This window comes from Ambystoma mexicanum, chromosome 3p (genome assembly GCF_040938575.1).
Source record: "Ambystoma mexicanum isolate Mex_15411 chromosome 3p, UKY_AmexF1_1, whole genome shotgun sequence".
NCBI classification, from domain to species: Eukaryota; Metazoa; Chordata; class Amphibia; order Caudata; family Ambystomatidae; genus Ambystoma; species Ambystoma mexicanum.
Window position 1 is genome coordinate 844,110,023 of NC_090925.1, and position 19,562 is coordinate 844,129,584.

The window sequence follows — 19,562 nt, forward strand, 5'->3', positions numbered from 1 at the left end:
GCTCTACTGGTGCACCTCAATGCCAGCCTGCAGCCCCGCATAGGCCTGTGCTCGAACCCAGAACACAGCTCTACTGGTGCACCTCAATGCCAGCCTGCAGCCCCGCATAGGCCTGTACACGAACCCAGAACACAGCTCTACTGGTGCACCTCAATGCCAGCCTGCAGCCCCGCATAGGCCTGTGCTCGAATCCAGAACCCAGCTCTACTGGCGCACCTCAACACTGGCCCAAATCCCCCAGCACTGGATCCGTACAGACCTCCGCGGCTCCCCTTGCTAACTGGGGTCCACACATCCCTGCCCCGTTCATCAAACGCTGCCTCAGGTGCCAAGGGACGGACTGGGGCAGGGCATTGTCGGGCACCAATAAAAAAGCGGCCCACAGTTGCAAATGGCAATGTATTCCTCTGGTGACAGGCCGTTTGAGTAGTACCCAACGGGGCGTGTTTTGATGCAATGTGATGCAAAAGAATATTTATTCAGTAACACGTCATACTGGCTCACATTGGCCTAACAGCTGGCCCACCCTTGTTGTTTGCGTTTTTTTTGGTTGGGGCATTGCCCCATTTCCCTATAGGCGAGTCCGGGCCTGTGGGTGCCGCGTGTGGTGCCCCATATGACGTCTAAGTCTCGCGTGCCGCCGCGGTTCAGGCCCCCCAAAAGTGGCTGTCGCAGGAAACGCATTGGAGGGAGGGGTTCTGGAGGGATACCAGGGGAGACACCACCCCAAGGTGCCTCTGGGGGGGGGGGGGTGCAGCTGTCACGCGTGCCAGGTCCCTTCAGAACCCTCGTGAGGTCCCAAAATGAGGCAGGGGTGCCTCTGGATGTAGCTGGGGGCGACCTGGTCACGGCACACCTCGAGCGATGCTTCCGGGGGTGATTAGTAATGCCTCGGTTGGGGAAAAGACAGTTTACCTCAGCCGGTACCTCGGGTTATATCTGAGGAGATCCCTTAGGGCCAGGGGTACTGCCCGTGGACGCCCCGCATAATACCCCAGGGGTACTAAGAAGGAGTGTCTCCTGCATTCGGGGTCACTCTTCTTACCGAGTCCTGTCTCTTTGTCCCAGTCTCCCTTTTCTCTCCATCTTTTCGACCCATCCTCTCTGTCTCGTAACCCCCCCCACCTTTCATCAGTCTCCAACTCCCCATTCTTATTCCCTTGACCCCACCTGTCTCTCGTCCTCGTCCCTCCATCCACACATCTGCCCCCACAAATACCACCCAGACACTGGACACCACTGACTCAACTCTGCGTTCCAAGCCCGACGAGCCACTACACAGACACATACAGTCCCCCAGCGCCCCCCATGGCGAGTCCCACCTCACAGCCAGTGCTTTAACTGGCACCCGAAATCGAATGGGGGGGGGGGTCTCTCGGTGGCATGGCCTAATTGGGAGTAGTTGGGAGGCGACGGCTTAGGTAACTGCCGCCGACCCCAGCCAGGGATCCATTTTCACACCATCACTCCTGCACAGGGCTTTAAGTGGGGTAAGAAATAGAAGAGGGGAGGGGGAGCTCTTTGGGGGCGTGGTCTATTAAAAAACAAAACACAAACCATAGGAAGATACGCAAATATATAAATACATGTAAGCATTTATATATTTGTATGCGTACCTTAATATGGTTTGTGTAGTAGGCAAGCTACATTTTTATAAACATAGAAATATGTATCTATGTTTATAATAAAAGATGGCTTGAAAAGTACAGAATTCAAGTCATCTTTTTTTGCCGACGGACAAAGCCCGAGGTGTCTCTGTCCATGGGCAAAGCTTTATAAAAGATGGCTTGATTCGTGTCCTTTTCAAGCCATCTTTTATAAGGACAGAGTCCCGAAGTTCGCCGAGGGTTAAAGACGCCTCGGCGACCTGGGGAAACAAAGGGACAGTTACTTCCTCTGGTGACCCCCTCGCGCGAGGGGTCACCAGAAGAATGTCAGGCTTTATTTTAAAAAGGCCTAGTTTCTAGCAGCTTCTTCAACTAGGGCTAGTAGGAGACTTTAGGGAGCACCAGCAGCGTCCCGTCTCTTTTCGTAGACTGCATTTCCAGATAATGCTGATCTACTACGACACACACAAAACTAGAAAGAGCAAAATACAAACGTAGTAAAACTTCAAAATACCAAAAAACACATAAACAGAGATCATTGCAAATCTCTCAGTTGCTTTCTTAAAAAAAATTATAATCAGTAAAGGCACTTGCCCACTTAAAGCCTTGCTTCCAACTATCCTGAAAGTGCCCTATGGCATGGGTGGACTCCTACCTCAAAACTTTTGTCAGGTGTCATCCGCCCTGTAATCAGTTTACTCAGCCGCCATGCCACCTACGTGCCTATACACTTCAATGTGTTCTCAATCGCAAAACCCAAAAATCGGGTGTATTCTCCTGCCCCAGGGAAACAAAAGGTTGAGAGCCATATACTAGCATACAGAAACTCTGGAAATGTCCCTGGGCGTCTGTGCACCAGGAGCCTCTTGTGTGGGCATCCTAGACTTTTGCTCCTCTTTCTTGCCCTCTCTCCCATGCAACCAGCCCCCTTCCGTCGATCTGTCTTCGTCCCCATCGTTCCTATGAAGAAATTTTGTTATAACGCTTTTTAATGGTTACTCCTCACTCTTAACAAATGTCATGAATCCCCATATGGGACAAACTTGCTTTAAAATTCACTTTGTGGGTCACATGTTTTTAAGTTTCTCGTGCGAGAACGCCCTGGCCATGTTTAGAGAGGATGGGCTTGCTTACACCGTTTAATATGACACCAGAAAAACATTTCCCGGGCGCCTTTTGGTTCTCAGTCCAACCTCGCCTATGACAGGCACACGTCTCCCTGATTTCTAAGCAGTCTCCCTGATTCATTTATAATCAGGGCTGTAAGAGTGTTGGAGCCAGTGTTGACTGGGGCCGATCACCAGCTTTCTCCAGCAACTCTTCCTGAGTCGGGGGTTCTTTCTATCTAGGTGAGGTGCGAGGAAGAGAACTGTGGCATGAGAAGGAGGAATAAGGAATATCACCCTCGAATCCCGGTCTCACGCTTAGAAATTGGTCTCCGGTATTAAGCGCGTTATAAAAATACATCAAAAACACCTATAAAGCTTCCAGGCACCCAGGCACACCTGGCGCTTAAGTATAGATAGTCAAACGGAGTGGTCTGGTTTTCGAATCGTTTTCTAATCCCGGCTTCTTCACTTCACAACATGGTGTGATCCCAGGCAACACAGATGGTCTGATGTGTCCAATTGTGAAACCCTAGCAGACCAGGCTAGGGGAGATAAGGAAAAAGACCCACTTGAGAAAACAGGTTTAAGTCCGAAGGAGAATGAAGAAGGGCGAGGAGAAGATATGCGTGTGATGTGTGAAGATTGAGGGAACGAATGTGGTCGTACAATGTACGTGAGTAAAGTAAGTGAAAGGGGTGAGGGCTGGTGAGTGGGAGCGAGCAAGAAAGGGGAGGGAGTCGGGGTGCAGTGTAAGTGCAGTGTAAGACAGCGTCAGACGGAGTCGGGATGCCTTAAAACGGATGTTGTACTTCTGAGACACGGTGACGAGCCCCTTCCTCTCCATGTAAGCATGGCTCCTGCGCTGCCCATGTGTGACCTTGAGCCGAGAAAGAGAATGGTGAAACGGCATGTCTGTTTTTTCTGTTATCTGCCCCCCTCTCCCCCCGCTCCGTCTTTTCCATTTCCTTGTAATTTCCAGGCTTGTGCAACGCCGCTGTGCCAGGCCCATCCCCGGACTGGCTGACGTGGGCCTCGCACCACCGGCAGTCACGCGGCCGGTGAGTCACGCTTCACCCGAAGCGCGGCCCGGCCCGGGCATAACTCCACCATGAGGAGACGCTCGGGAGGAGGGGCCGAGGGCGGGAAACGGGGAGGGCGGTGGAAAGCGGCGTGGGAGAAAGGAAAGAGGGGCGAAAGCGAAAGGGTGAGGGAAAGCTGAGGAAGTGAGCAGGGAAAGCTGTGTGAGGAAACCGTGGAAAGGGAGAGAGAGAGAAGGGCAGGGCTATGATGGGAGAAAGGGACGGAGAAGGAAGCGAGGAAAGCGAGAGGGTATGCAGTCTTTATAACGAATGAAAAAATAATGACAGTTTTTCATTATTTTATTTAAATGCACTATCCAACACTTTCCAAATATTCTAGGATTGGATTTAACATATAAAATTATACCAGTCCTAAAAACATGTTGGGGTGGGTGTTTGGTGCATTTAAATAAAATATTGAAAATATCGAAAACAGTGTCGTTATTTTTTCATTCGTAATCGTTATAAACACGGGAGGGAAAGATAAAGGGTGGACGGCTTCTTCCAGATAGAGGTGCCCAGGGCTGTCCCAGGCCTCTCTGCTGGGTACCTCAGCTGTGGCTCAGGGTTGGGGGGAGTGGAAGGACGGCGGTGGATAGCCCTGGGCACTGCACATCGCTTCCATTTTGGATGAAGGAAGGGTCAGTGTTTGGTTTCTCAACGACGGATTTGGGAAGAAGTGCGCGTGGACACACGTTAAACAAGGCATGGATTAAAGTGGCCTTCTGGGGCAAGCCTCGTCCGTCACCACCAAAAAAGGGAATTGCTGTAGAGCATGCGCCGTAACTGAACCCCATATGTCAGAGACGAACCTCCCCTAGACAGGGAAGCTGCCGAGAGGCCAACGAATGAATGGTCACCACACTTACTGTACCGCAGGAGCTTCCTTCCCATAATGGAGACCAGCAAGCCCCCCCCCCAACAGGGCCATCCCTCAAGTATCTCTGCATCTATGCAAAAGCCCAAACGGTTGGCTTTGCCAATGCTTGTTTTAAACAGGAAAGGCACGCATCCTGCTTATAAATCAAGTGCCGGACCCACGCTTATTTATTGTTCCAGTACAGCATTGAGGCCAGTAACTTCAAGAAGACGTCCTGGCGTGCCAGAGTTGAATGTTCAAAGAGATCCTAGGAGGATGGGTGATGTATCCTGCCTCCTGCAGGATCTACCCTGAGCCAGTAATAACAAGGAGCAGGAACCAGGCTGACTCAGGTATGTAGAAAATAGGAAACACGCTTTATTCTCTTGGTTACAGGTTCAGTATAGAATATAGGAGAGAGAGGTCATCCGTAGCTTCTTCCCTGGTTCCCTGCCCAGCTGCAAGTCCTAACCGTCTCTCCTCGAATCCCCAGGTGCCCCAACACTCCAAGCTCCCCCAGCATTCCAACACAGCTCTTACACTGACGCAGACCTCATTCATACATATGCAGGATACAACAATGGTTTTTTTAGGGTGGCGAGGGGCTGGGAATAGGTGGGAATGGCCATAGAGATTAGGGTGGCTTTGGGCAGTCAGTGGTTGGGCAAATAACCCACAAACTGTGTGCCCCCCCCTTAGATACCATTTCCCTCCTAGCTGGACTCCAATGGAAAGGGTTTAGCGTGTAGGCAGCGTCTAGCGCCTAGAAGCCAAAATTAAAAACGGACACTCTGATAGTTGTATGCACGATGACAAATGAACGGTTCTGCATATACAATATAGTTTGGGGGAAAATAGACATATTAACGGAATCTATTTACCCAATAAACATTATCTGTAGTTACATCGATTATTGCTAATTGTACAACTAAACTGAAATAAATGTTCATGGGGTGGCCGGCAAGGGTAATACCCCAAAATAAAAATCTATACATATATTGAATTTGCCTGGATGAATAAAATAAATAAAATGTATGAAGGACAAGACCCCCTAATCGGACCCGTGGATCTGATTTAGAGGTTATTACCAGATGGTCCTAAACTAAAATATACACCCCCGTTTTAAACCCTAAACTCCGGGCAGCCCAATGCAGAGCCATCTCGCGGTTCGTGCAAAACAGCGTTTCACCAGGTCACACAGAGACCATACACGCTCAATCAGGGAGGCGAAGCTACCCCTCAGGTCTCAAGACAGCACAGCCATCCCTCAGGCAACACAGATGTGCGAAGCGGTCTCCCGAAGGCAAGCTTATCCCCCCCACTCAAGACCGGCCGAACAAACGTATTATTCGGAAGTCAAGGCAGAGAGGCCAAGCCACCACAGAACGGGAAGCCGAGACAGCAGAGCTAGCGATCCGGCTGCATAAATCACGCCCGCCACGCAGTGTGTGAGGCTCCCAGCGGCTTCAGGCAGCCGAGATATGCCCCAGGTGACCCTGACATTAAAGGCTTCAGACCTGAGGCTTCACGGATGTTCAGAGCGCAGGCGTCACAGAGTAGCGACATGACTGGGCCCGGACACATCTCATAGGCATGGCTGACCCTCGGGCTAAACATGTCCCACAGGCTGAGGGCCTCGGGCTGTTACTATCAAGCTCACATGGGATTTACAGGCTCAGATGCTAGACAGCAGGCAGGCTCTTCAGGTTACAGCAGCTTACAGGCCTCACACGACAGAGGTGCCCTGCAGGCAAAACAGACCTTAGAGCAGTGGGGGGGGGGGGGGACCTCTAAACGGATATTAAGATTACGGTTTTTAATACAAACAAGGGACTACGGTGACTGCTTTTAATATAACAAAAAGGGATTATGGTAACTAATTTTAATAGAATATAATCAGTGGACAATCTGCTTCTATCTTAAAGAGCCTGGGGCCCCACTGGACATTCTTTGGCCCCCCTAGGGGGCAGAACATATTTATACTCAATTGGGGGGGGGGTCGGTATGAAAAAGTTTGAATACCACTGCCTTAGAGGCTCTGACCAAATGATCATAATGGCTCAGGCGTCAGAAACCTGAGCTAAGCACACAGGCTACACAGATTCCACAGGCTGCAATGCAGCAGAGCTAAACCCCCAGACTACACAGATGCTACAGGCTGCCATGCATTAGAGCTAACCCCCAGGCTACACAGATTCCACAGGCTGACATGCAGCAGAGCGAAACCCGCAGGCTACATCTTCCACAGGCTGCCATGGAGCAGAGCGAAACCCGCAGGCTACAGCTTCCACAGGCTGCCATGCAGCAGAGCTAAACCCGCAGGCTACACAGATTCCACAGGCTGCCATGCAGCAGAGCTAAATCCCCAGGCTACACAGATTCCAAAGGCTGGCATCCAGCAGAACTAACCCCAGGCTACACATTCCACAGGCTGCCATGCAGCAGAGCCAACCCTGCAGGCTAGATTCCACAGGCTGCCATGCAGCAGAGCTAAACCCGCAGGCTACACGGGCTGTCATGTAGCAGAACTGCTCCAGATTATACAAGCCGTCATACAGAAGAGCTACCCCGAAGGTTACAGATTCCACAGTATATGTGCCAGTTGAGCTATCCCTCTGGTTACAGTTTGCACAGGTTGGTGTATAGCAGAGCTACCCCGAATGTTACAGATTCCACAGGATATGTGCCATTTGAGCTATCCCTCTGGTTACAGCTTGCACAGGTTGGTGTACAGCAGAGCTACCCCAAAGGTTACAGATTCCACAGGTTATGTGCCAGTCGATCTATCCCTCTGGTTACAGCTTGCTCGGGTTGGTGTACAGCAGAGCTACCCCGAAGGTTACAGATTCCACAGGATATGTGCCAGTCGAGCCATCCCCCTAGTTACAGCTTGCACAGGTTGGTGTACAGCAGAGCTACCCCGAAGGTTACAGATTCCACAGTATATGTGCCAGTTGAGCTATCCCTCTGGTTACAGCCTGCACAGGTTGGTGTACAGCGGAGCTACCCCAAAGGTTACAGATTCCACAGGATATGTGCCAGTCGAGCTATCCCTCTGGTTACAGCGTGCACGGGTTGGTGTACAGCGGAGCTACCCCGAATGTTACAGATTCCACAGGATATGTGCCAGTCGAGCTATCCCTCTGGTTACATCTTGCACGGGTTGGTGTACAGCAGAGCTACCCCAAATGTTACAGATTCCACAGGATATGTGCAAGTCGAGCCATCCCTCTGGTTACAGCTTGCTGTACAGCAGAGCTACCCCGAATGTTACAGATTCCACAGGATATGTGCCATTGTGTATAGGAGAGCTACCCCGAAGGTTACAGATTCCACAGGATATGTGCCAGTTGAGCCATCCCTCTGGTTACAGCTTGCACAGGTTGGTGTGCAGCAGAGCTACCCCGAAGGTTACAGATTCCACAGGATATGTGCCAGTTGAGCTATCCCTCTGGTCACAGCTTGCACAGGTTGGTGTACAGTAGAGTTACCCCAAAGGTTACAATTTCCACAGGCTATGGGCTATGTGCCAGCAGAGCTACCCCGAAGGTTACAGATTCCACAGGCTATGTGCCACCAGAGCTACCCCTTTGGTTACAGCTTGCACAGGTTGGTGTACAGCAGAGCTACCCCGAAGGTTACAGATTCCACAGGCTATGTTCCACCAGAGCTACCCCTTTGGTTACAGCTTGCACAGGTTGGTGTACAGCAGAGCTACCCCGAAGGTTACAGATTCCACAGGCTATGTGCCAGCAGAGCTACCCCTCTGGTTACAGCTTGCACAGGTTGGTGTACAGCAGAGCTACCCCGAAGGTTACAGATTCCACAGGCTATGTGCCAGCACAGCTACCCCTCTGGTTACAGCTTGCACAGGTTGGTGTACAGCAGAGCTACCCCGAATGTTACAGATTCCACAGGCTATGTGCCAGTTGAGCGATCCCTCTGGTTACAGATTTCACAGCAGAGCCACCCCATAGGTTGCACAGACTCCAGAGGGTGCATGACCGCAGAGTGCAGTGCTATTCCTAAGGTTACAGGCTACCTGGCAGCATAGCTATCCGTCAGGTTACATGGATTTTAGGACTGCCAGATAGCAGAACCCTCTCATCCCGGGGATCACAGTCAGACAGCGGAGCACTTGTGTCAGGTGGCTTTACTGAGCGCCAGCAGCGGGTCTAATGAAATTCTGAACTTCTCATGGCGCAGGTAGGCGGCGCTCTGCTGTCCTGGCCTCCTTCAACCCCCGCACTGTCTTGCCACCCATGCCCGCTTCCTTCCCTTCCCACTTTCTTCGGCTCCCACTTTCTCCGCTCTCTACCCCGCCGGTCCTCGCTCCCTGCCGTAGGTCACTCGTTCTGCAATATTGTGATGTCCCTCTGGCTAGTCCCAGTCCCACCATCGCTCACTTTGCTCCGAATTTTATCATTGGCCCGGATTTACTCTTCCGTGCCACTGCGTTCCCCTTTGCCCTCAACTCTCCTACTCATAGATGCCAATCCCTCTGAATAATGGCAAGAAGAACCCCACCGCTGTTTCGATATACACATGTCTTCTTTCTCGAAGCCTCTCGTCACCAAGGCCATCCCGGGCCCGTCGTCACGCCCACACACGCAGGTCTCCCACCCCCCGCCCTCCGCCCCTCCGGGGGAACCCGTGGCGCAGTACAGTGTGGGAAGCGGCCAGGCGCGCCCCAGACAGCCCAGCGTGCCTGAGGCCCGAGGGTCCGCGTAGTCTTCCTTCCGGTGGCCACGCGGGGGCGCTCCCTCTCCCCACTCTCAGCTAGGACACGTCACCCGACGGAGGGCGGTCACGAGACCTGCCTCTCCAGTTTACTGTTAGTGGGGGGCGGGCGGGGTTAAGTGGCTGTCCCAGGCTCACCCTCTCAGACTAAAGCAATCAACTCAGCTACAGCCGTCCTCGTTTCCTGGGAAAAGTCGCACTTGGGTTACCGAGATTTCGGCGCACTATGCCGAATACATCAAATACAAACATGTTTATTTTTTATAGCGATGTGTCTGTCTGTATCCCATATATCAAGTTCAGGTGCAACCGTCCCTCAAATATCCGCGTTTTCTCCGCAGGAATATCGCCTTTGGATTCCTGGGATTGTTCTGTGTGGATGTTTGTGCCACAGGAACCCGGGCGGCTCTTCCGCAGGCCCCCCCCGGGGCTTGAGAAACACAAATATTATTTCTGTACTGTACACGGGCACGAAGAGTACTTGCCGTGCTCGACGCAGTGCCCCCTCAGCCCCCCCCCCCCACCCTTGTTATCCGCATCCGCCCCAAAGGACTGGGAGCATAGCCCTGTGATCTTGGTCAAGGGATGGAGAGGTTCCAATGGGCGCATTGCCTTACTTGTCACATTAAAGCCATTGATTTTTCATATTTAGGAATACCACAACCTCGACTATCTTGTGTTAAAATGAATAGGTGTGTAGAGTGATACTTATTCGCAGACTACCGCAATTTTCAGAAAGTGATGTTCTGACCTGGGCCATGTGAGAGTGTCAAGTACCACTCGCCGATGCCCGTTCGCTCACATTATGCACTAAGTCGAGACAAGTGCCCGGTCGCTTTCTTAGACGTGTGCCCTGCCCGGCCAGAGTCACGCCTTGTCCCAGTGCTGGCATCCGACCTGGAGGTGGGCAGGAAGTGGTCGAAGTGGGTGGGAGCGGTGCTCCTCTACTTCTTTTAATTAAGTTTTACCGTTCCTATACTTTTATTTTAAAAAGAAACCATTCCGGAACGGTTTCGTTTTAAAATAAAAGTCTAGGAAAGAAGGGGAAACTTGCACTTTCAGTGCACTGCACAAGACGTTTCCTTAAAGAGCAGGCAGATGTGTTTTGGGGTTTATATTGTGCATGGGAGGGGCTGCGGTGATGAGGTTTGTGGGGAGCGGTGCAGGCCAGTAGGGAACATAGTTCCACTACTTCTTTTCGTACGCTTTGACCACTGTGGCAGCGTGGCACATATGGCGTGGCGTCATCCAGGACTCACCGGTATCCTGGCGTGGCGCTTGCCTCACACAGACCCGGCTGCAGTGGTATGAGATAACTGGATGACTCTTAGGGTTGTCGTGTGTCCCCCGTGCCTAGTTAATGGCGGTACCCTGTGGCAGTAAAAGGGCACCGATGTCATGCTCACACCTGGCGCGTGGCGCCCTTACCTGATGCCGGCTCGCCCATGGCAAAGTGTAGCAGCAGCAGCAGGGCGGCACCCAGTCCTATCGGCGACATCTTGCTGAGCCCCGTCCCGTGCCTGTCCCGACCGCAGCCTGGTCTCGGTGGCTGCCCGTCCCGCCTGGGCTCCGAAAGAATGAATGAACTTTCTCTCCCATGCGCACGCGGCCCTATTTCACGGCCGCAGGAGGGCGTGCCCGAGGGAGGAGGAGGAGGGCAGCGGAGCGTGCCCGCCCAAGCCACCTCCCTGACATCACAGCATGGATTGGGATCCGTGAGGGGAGGGTGGGGCGCGAGGAAACCCAACACCCACAGCAACCAGACACAGAAAACACACGATTGTCCGGGCTGAGGTTTCACCCAAGGAAGGTGGGGGGCGACCGCACAGGAAACTCGGAGTCTAGAACCGAGACAGACGCTGCTTGTATGTGTGCTGTCTATAAGCGCGCAAAGGCTGTCTCCTATATGCGCAGAAGCAAAACGGAGACCTCGCACGTGTCGGTATATATTTATTTACTTATGGTTCTTGTATAGCTCACAAAGCCCTGGGGTATCTGGGCGCTTTAGCTTAAGCCTATGGCTACAGAAAGTGCTAGTAGCATACAAATACAAGGTTACAGAGCAGGCAGACTTGGTGCCTGGAAGTGCATGAAATACATACTTAGGAAAGTATATATGAGCACGGACATCCAGTAGTTCACATATACATATGACCATAATAGCGCCAAAAAGACCTGTTATCACAGTCGGACTGGGGCATAACATTGTCTCGGGCACCAATGAAAAAGTGGCCCACAGATGCAAATGGCAATTCATTCCATTTGTGACACTGTTTGAATAGTATCCAAGGGGGAGTCTTCGGATAAAATGTGATGCAAATTGTATAATTTAAAGAATATTTACTCAACACCAATGGTCAAAACTACTAGCCGCAAAGTGAAGTAACTTGTCAAACTGGCCCACATTGACCAAAAAGGTGGCCCCCACTAGCATTTTGCTTTTTTGGTTCGGGCATTGCCCAATTGCCCTATAGGCCAGTCCGTGCCTGCCTAATATGTATCTATGAACAGTGAAGGACCTCCATATATATACATGTGTGTCCAGGATGCGCACTGTGAAGAATTACATGTATGCAAAGGAAAATGGTGTGCATTGTTTGAATTATTATAGCATTAATGAGGTCAGTTATATATGCTTACATGCAAGACTGTCTGGATATAAGTATAAAGGAGCTTCTTAACTACTTGTATGGGATGAATAGCAGCCGCTCATATATTCCCGCTACATAGACACGCTAAGCAAAAAACACTACCGGTTTCCCAAACGGATGTATAAGGGTTGGCCGTGGCACAAAAGTGAAAGCCCCCACCCACCCCATACAATCCCCACCCACCCCCTACTTACCTTTTCGGCGTCCGCTCATCTTCTGACCCTGCGGCGTCAGACCCGTCCCTCCTATATGGGTCGGATCCAACACTGCATGGTCTGCTTTTCTTTTTTCTTCCTGTCCCCCTCCTGCAAACCTCTGGAAGCGGGGGACCCCCTGCTACCACCAAAGGCCATCACTACCAAACATGGGGAACAGGGGACACCACCGCAACCCCTGCGCCCCATGTTTAGTAGTGATTACCCAAATTGGTCGTTTCCAAACGATCGAATGGTACTGGCTGAATTCAGCAAGATTTACCATACGGTCAATTGGAAACGATCAATTTGGGTACTACCTCCCAAACCATATGTACTTTGATCTCCAGAAGTTCTGTGGCGGTCTCCCCTGCTGAAGCAAGGCACAGGGTAACCACAGTGTTGCCAGGGATCTTTTCTGACCCCTTTCAGCCCATATCTACTGAAGCTGGAAACCTCCATGCAAAGTGTGAGAGTTTTTCACATTTCCTTATCTGACCGACCTAACATGAGTAGATCGTGAGCCTGTCACCACCTATGTGGGGTCTGGGACAACAAAACGTACAGGGAGTACAGCGAGGGGTGGTGGCTACACCGCCTACTCAGCCCCACATTACTATTAAACCAGCAGCAATCCCAATCATAAAGGTGAAATTGGCACAGCCGGCGGGTGCACCTCCTTCGCCTCTTTTGGTAGCTCAGGCCGAGGGCAGGCTATTCAGAGGGGGATGTGAACTGATAACACTAGAAACAGTGTTCTTACAATGGATCCCTAAAAAAAAGAATGTCCAATCAAGGTTCTAGAAAATGGGGTCTTTAATAAAACAGTCAATGCAAACACACTAATAAAAAACACTAAAAAACAACTGCTGTAAAAGAAACAGAGAATGCAGAACTTTGATGTGAAAGGGGCACCCTGGGTTGTTGTTCAGGGAAGATACCAGCAATGTCCACTGTTCAAGGATATGTCTTTGGAAGGTATAAAAGGGGGCATAAAAGTCACTTGGTAGTTTAAAATGGACCAGAGGGACAGGGCCTCTTCAAAATACATCAGTTCTTGTCTTCAGTTGCTCAACAGCTTTCAGCTGGGCTTATAGGTGCTTTTGCTGCAGTCGAGCCGATGTCGAGATGTTTAGAGTCGTGCGCTCCTTCTGGCGAGTGGGAGTCGAGTTGGTTCGATGTGCATGCTCCTACTGGAGGAAGTCAGCATTCACGGTGGTCGAGTCCTTGACTTCCAATGGTCCAGAAAGGTAGTCAAGACAGCGGCGAGACAATGCTTCTGCTTGGTTGAGCCATCACGCCGGACAGGAGATTCCATAGTTTATAGGAGGTCGAACCAGTGTTCAAAGCAGCTGTCTTCACGTAGACAAGCTGACAATCTAGTTGATTAATGCGGTCTGCATCAATGGGTTGAAACAGTGTCTGGATTGCTCGAATTGCAGCAATCGGTTTGAAACTTCATAGAGTGCTAAAAGCAGCACTGTGGGTCCTATTGTGGGTCCTATAGTGGCTCAAAGGGTGTCAAGCGCAGTTGAGCTGGCCTGCAGACATCTTGAGGTGATGAAACAGGGTCCCAGCTGCTCTTGGACATCCAGGTTACTGGAAGGCCTAATCCAGAGTCTCCAGAGCCAGGTGAGTCCTCCATTTCTGCAATTCCACTTCATGATGTTGGCTGGCACTTACAGGGGCTTTATCACCTCAAGTGAGCAGGATCCTGGTTCCAGTGCAACAGATAGCATTCACCTGGAGAGGCACTAACTACTGACAGACATACTGTAAAGACCGGAGGGGGGGTCTGTACTTCCGCTCTCTATTTGGTAGAGGAGAGGCACAGAGACCCCTGCCAAGATTCTCTATTACGGTAGCAATGGACGAGCAATGAAGGCCTAGCTTCTCAGGAGGTGATGCGTGCTGGTTCTTAAGTACAGTGTAGTCCCCAAGCACCCACAAAGGAATGTCCACACACTGTATTGGTTAAACCAGAGTCTTTATATAATTAATATTCAAGGTCATATACACGATCACGATAACTCACTTTGTACTCCGAAAATTAACAATGGTACAATGAACAGGTCGGGCTACGACAGTGAAGTGGCCGCGTCGTTCCTAGCGCTGCTCGTTGACGGGGAAGCATAAACGTCCTACAAGGAAGAGGCGTGTGGGGCACCTCAGTGTCGATAGTTCTGGACCGCAAAGAGGTGAAGAACTGTGGCCCAGCAAGGGCATTGAGTTGTTGGCGTCTCTGTGGTTTTAGGGTGGCGGGAAACCCACCGGTGAATGCTCCTCGGCGCGTCAACGGTCAGGCCTTCTCCAGCAGGATACAGCAGCGACGATGCAGACGAGAGCGTCCTTGGATCAATGAAGTTCTTAGGCAATGGCAGGACAGCGGCTCCAGTCGGCGACGGCGGTCGGCGACAGTGGAGGACAACAGTCGAGGCGCTTCTCCTTGGAGTTCTGCAGCAATCCCCGTATCGGGTCGGCAGCCTGTCGAAGGTTCGTCTACCAGGGAGCTTAGGCAAAGATCAGCTATGCACGATGGTCCCTCGTAGCTCGGGAAGAGGGCACCTTACCAGGTCCTATCTGGGTCAGTCCTTGAGGCACAGCAGCTTTCAGATTGCGAAGGAGAGCAACAGCAATTCTTCTCGTCCAGCAGGGCTTCAAGATTAAGCTTCAGTTACTCCAGTTACTCGTCGTAGTGGACTTCAGCTTCTGAACACGATTCCTAGCAGTGAGAGGTCCCTAGATATACTGTTGATCTCCCATTCATTCCGCTGGGTCACACTCAAGCATCCAATCACGACTAAGGTCATTCATGCAGGCAGGCAGCCAATCAGGCACACGGGGCATTCAGGCCATTCACTTCTCTCCAGACACTCACAACAAGTTATGCGTATTGGGACAAGTACCGGGCCATTCAACACTCCAAGCTGCATTCCTACCGGTTACGGGCAGGGCTGTCTCAACCAGATACTAGACAGCCACAACATACAATGCATATTCGTCACACACTTCATTCACCCAGGTCCCACCCTCAGGCGTACCCACAACATACAGTCATTGAGAAGGCTCCAGCCAGTCTGGTCGGCACTTCCCCACACTACCATATGCAGAACTTCCACCCAACAGCCAGTCAGGGATAAGGGACAGAGGCGGGGCTTCCCGGGACTTCAGGAAAATCAAGGTAACAGGTGATGGAAGTCAAGAGGCCATCGGGGCCATTTTATCTCCATCAGGAATCTACCGATTCCAATGACAGGACCTGGGCATCCCAAAATGGAGGACGCTCAGGGCACCAGTCATTTCAACATGGAGCTGCCACCAGCCTGTACCCTGCTCTGTGGGTCACACACAGGTGCCAAAAACATACACTACGGGCACAGGGTTGTACCCCTACCCATGGGTGCCATAATGGTATCCCATGGGTCTGTTCACAAACCAAGAGAGAGAGCTGCACCACCAGGAGTCCCACATGAACTCCTGTGCGGAAAACACAACAGAACACACGATAAAAAGCAGTAAAGGACAAGGATACGGAGGCCCTGTCCCTCTGATGCATTTCCAGCATCACAGTCGCCCCCCGCAGACTGAGGGTAGGGGGCCTAATCTCCCACGAGATAGACACCCTCATCCAGACGGTCAACATACCTTCTGGAAAGGCCAAATGCATTATTGTGACTCTTCCCTGGTCTGTGCTCAATGGTAAAGTCAAGCCCTTGTAGACTAATGGACCACCTGAGCAGTTTCGGGTTTTCACCCTTCATCTGCATAAGCCACTTAAGGGGCTTATGATAGCTTTGGACCTTGAAGGTAGACCCGGTAAGGTAGAGCCTAACACGCCTAAGGCTCCAAACTATACTAAAACATTCTTTTTCAACAGTAGCCCACCTAAGTTCCCTACCCTTGAGTTGTCTACTGATGAATATGATCAGATGTTCTCTTCCTTTGTCATCTAAATGGGACAAGACAGCTTCAATTCCGGTGTCGCAGGTGTCAGTTTGAACGATAAAGGGCTTGTTGTACACGGGTGCCCTATACAGACTTTCTTTCAAGCCATCAAAGGCCCTCTGACAGTCTTCCATCCAATTAACTTTCCTCGGTTGTTTGGGCGAAGTCAAAGCTGTCAGGGGTGCAGCTACGGTTCCATACTCTGCCATGAAATTGCGATAATACCCTGTGAGGCCCAAAAAGGCTCTCACCTGGATTTGAGTAGTGGGAGTCTCCCAGTCATGTATGTCTTGTACTTTACTGGGGAGAGGTTGGATTTGACCCCCTCCCACCTCATGACCAAGATACGTGACTTTCCCCTGAGCTATCTGCCACTTGTTGGCCTTGATAGTGAGGTTAGCCCTTTGTAACGCCTGCAACACTTTATCCAGATGCGTCAAATGCACTTCCCAAGTGGAACTGTAGATGGCAATGTCGTATAAGTACGCCACACAAAAGGCTTCCAGCCCACTAAGCGCATGGTTGACTAACCTCTGGAAAGTGGCAGGGGCGTTCTTCAACCCGAAAGGCATGACTCTAAACTGGTAGAGTCCCTCTGGTGTTGAGAACACCGTCATTTCCTTGGCATGGTCCATCAGAGCTATTTCCCAATAGCCTGAGGTAAGGTCGAAGGTGCTCACAAATTTGGCAGCACCTGTCTGCGAGCTCATCAGCCCGGGGCAATAGGTGCGCGTCAGTTTTGGTGACAGCATTGACTCCTCGGTAGTCCACACAGAACCTCCAATCCTTGGTACCTGCCTGGGAACTTGTCTTGGGGACAAGGACCACGGGACTGGACCAGAGACTGGTTGAGGGTTCAATAACACCCAGATCCAACATCTTTGTGACCTCAGCCTGGATGTGGTTCTTAACGGTATCTGACATACGGTAGCACCTGCTTTTGACAGGCATACTGTCACCAGTGTCAAAGCCCTGCAGGCCCTCTGCTGCTCTGCTGTCAGATCGGGAGAGAGATGTACTCCCTCCACGGAGCCATCCTGAGGGTTGCTATGCAGCAAATCAGAAAGCGGCTCACTCTCATCCTCTTCTTGCCCTGAAGCTAGCAAGAGACATGAGACTTCGGCTCGCCTGTGGAAAGGCTTGAGGCTGTTGACATGGAATATCTGCGGTGCGACCCCCGAGGCTCCCATGTCAACCAGATAATTGACCGCGCCCATCTTGGAGATTATCCTGAAGGGTCCAGTCCATTTATCTGCCAAAGCCCGAGGCTTGGTAGGCTCCATCACGAGGACCTCCTGTCCCAGAGTCCAATCCACTTGCAATGCTTTAAGGTCATGCCAGTACTTATTCAATTCCTGCTGGCCTTAAGATTCGCTGTTGCCTGACCCATCATCTGTGTCATCCTCTGTCTGAGGCCTAACACATAGTTCCCCACTTGCTTGGTGGGACCTGGAGGGGTGGCCTCCCAACCTTCTCGGATCAAGGCAAGGGGCCCCCTCATGGGATGTCCAAAGAGTAACTCAAAGGGGCTGAAACCAACACCCTCTTGAGGTACCTCTCTGTAGGCAAACAGCAGGCATGGCAGGAGAAGATCCCACTTCTTCATGAGGGGCTCTTCCAAAGTGCCTAACATGCCCTTGAGAGTTTTGTTAAATCTCTCAACCAAACTGATGGTCTAGGGTGGTAAGAGGTGGAGAACTTGTAAGTTACTCCGCATTCTTTCCACATGGTTTTCATATAACTCGGCATGAAGTTGGATCCTCTATCGGAGAGAACCTCCTTAGGGAATCCAACACGGGTAAAAATGCCCAGGAGAGCCCTGGCAACCACCTTGGCCGTAACTGTCCGAAGGGGTATAGCCTCAGGGTACCTGGTGGCATGATCTACCAAGACCAGGAGGAACCGATGTCCACCCGACGGTGTGCCAACCACTGGCAATTGTTGCAGTGGGGCGATGACTCTGCCTACAATCTTGCCAGACAACTGACAAGTTGGGCAGGTCCTGCAGTGGGACTCTACTTTTACTCCTATCCGGGGCCAGTAGAAATGGGCAGAGAGCCTCTGCTTAGTCTTCTTGGTAGCAAGATGACCAGCCAAGGGCACCTCATGCGCCAAGTGCAGCAGGAAGGGCCTGTAAACCTGGGGTACCACGAACCTCTTGAGGGCACCAGGTTCAGGCTTAGTGGGCTCACTAACAAGGAGCTCACGCACCCAATAAATCTGAAATGCCCTAGGCACTTCTCCTTGTGCTTGGGACAGGGCCTGTGTCCTCAGACCCTCGAGAGAGTGGCACTCTCTGTGTCCCTTACAGAAGTCTGCCCGGGAGGGTCCCCCTTCAGCTAACAAGCATTGAAGGTCGGGATGATCCTGCGGGTTAAGAGCCTCTCCCACAGGAAAGTCTTCTGGCTCGTCTCCCACAGGAGTTGGCACGGGATTTACCACTGGACCCAGCCCGTCCGGAGCATGGATCCCAATGGGTGCTTTCGGAACAGCGGGAAGAGCAGGGGCTCCCTCCACAGAGGTGGCCCTCTTACTTTTCCGTTTCCTTCGTGCCTTGGGTTTCCCCATCGGCAAGGGTACCGGACTCGCAGCGGACCCTGTGTGACCTGCGATCGGGTGACTGCCACAGCAGCCATGGGTAGACCATCCGTGATCATCCTCGACTCGACCAAATCGTTTCCCAACAAAATGTTTGCAGGTACGTTGTCCTGAACCAGGACCGGAAGCTTGGCTGTCTTGTCTCCAATCGTAATTTTGACTAAGGCTACAGGCGATAATTTGGGAGGCCCACCAGCTAACCTGGTGGTTCTCAGAGGAGCACCTACTTAGTCCTCTGGCTTGAGCAGGGTCCTGTCCACCACTGTCATGCTTGCCCCAGTGTCTCTCAAACCAGTAGAAGGCTGGCCATTCAAGAGGACACTTCTCAAAAACCTATGAGTGTTTTGTGGGCTAGTCCCCAAGGGACACTAAGGAAATCTCTACGGGAGCACCAAAGGTGATCCCAGTATAGGAGGGGAGGACGGTGGCCTCCACCTCAGGTACAGAGTAGGGGTAGGTCAGGCTGGCTGCCTGGACTCCCAGTGCCTTACCCTTACACTTGGGATCACCCCTTCAGTAGTCCAGAGCCCCACAATCCCAACAAGTGCAAGGAGTGTGGGGTACGGTACTGGAGCCACTGGAACCCTGCTTTGCAGCAGGCGGACCACTACTCTTACTCCCACCCACAACAGACTTATCCCCACTAGGTTTTTGGGTCTTTGGAGAGGAAGGCTTTGGTTTACCTGACTGTTATTGCTTTTGGGACTCCTCAGCTTTCTGAGAGGCCCCCTTTTCTTTGTCCTTGTCCTTCCCACTGGAGTCCTTAGGGGACAACCGGTG

General features: G+C 51.6%; 1 protein-coding gene and 1 long non-coding RNA gene across 2 annotated transcripts in view; one reads left to right on the plus strand and one right to left on the minus strand.

The window, feature by feature from the left end:
* The window catches only part of TNFRSF12A (TNF receptor superfamily member 12A), a 36,622-nt gene extending 25,633 nt beyond the window's left edge, over positions 1-10,989 (minus strand). The window contains exon 1 of the mRNA XM_069651957.1: positions 10,823-10,989. Coding sequence (XP_069508058.1) covers positions 10,823-10,892 — 70 coding nt within the window. The 5' untranslated portion in view covers positions 10,893-10,989. The remainder of the gene's footprint in view (positions 1-10,822) is intronic.
* The window catches only part of LOC138580981 (uncharacterized), a 231,256-nt gene continuing 216,553 nt past the window's right edge, over positions 4,860-19,562 (plus strand). Inside the window, exon 1 of the long non-coding RNA XR_011304388.1 lies at positions 4,860-5,007. This is a non-coding gene — a long non-coding RNA (uncharacterized lncRNA). The remainder of the gene's footprint in view (positions 5,008-19,562) is intronic.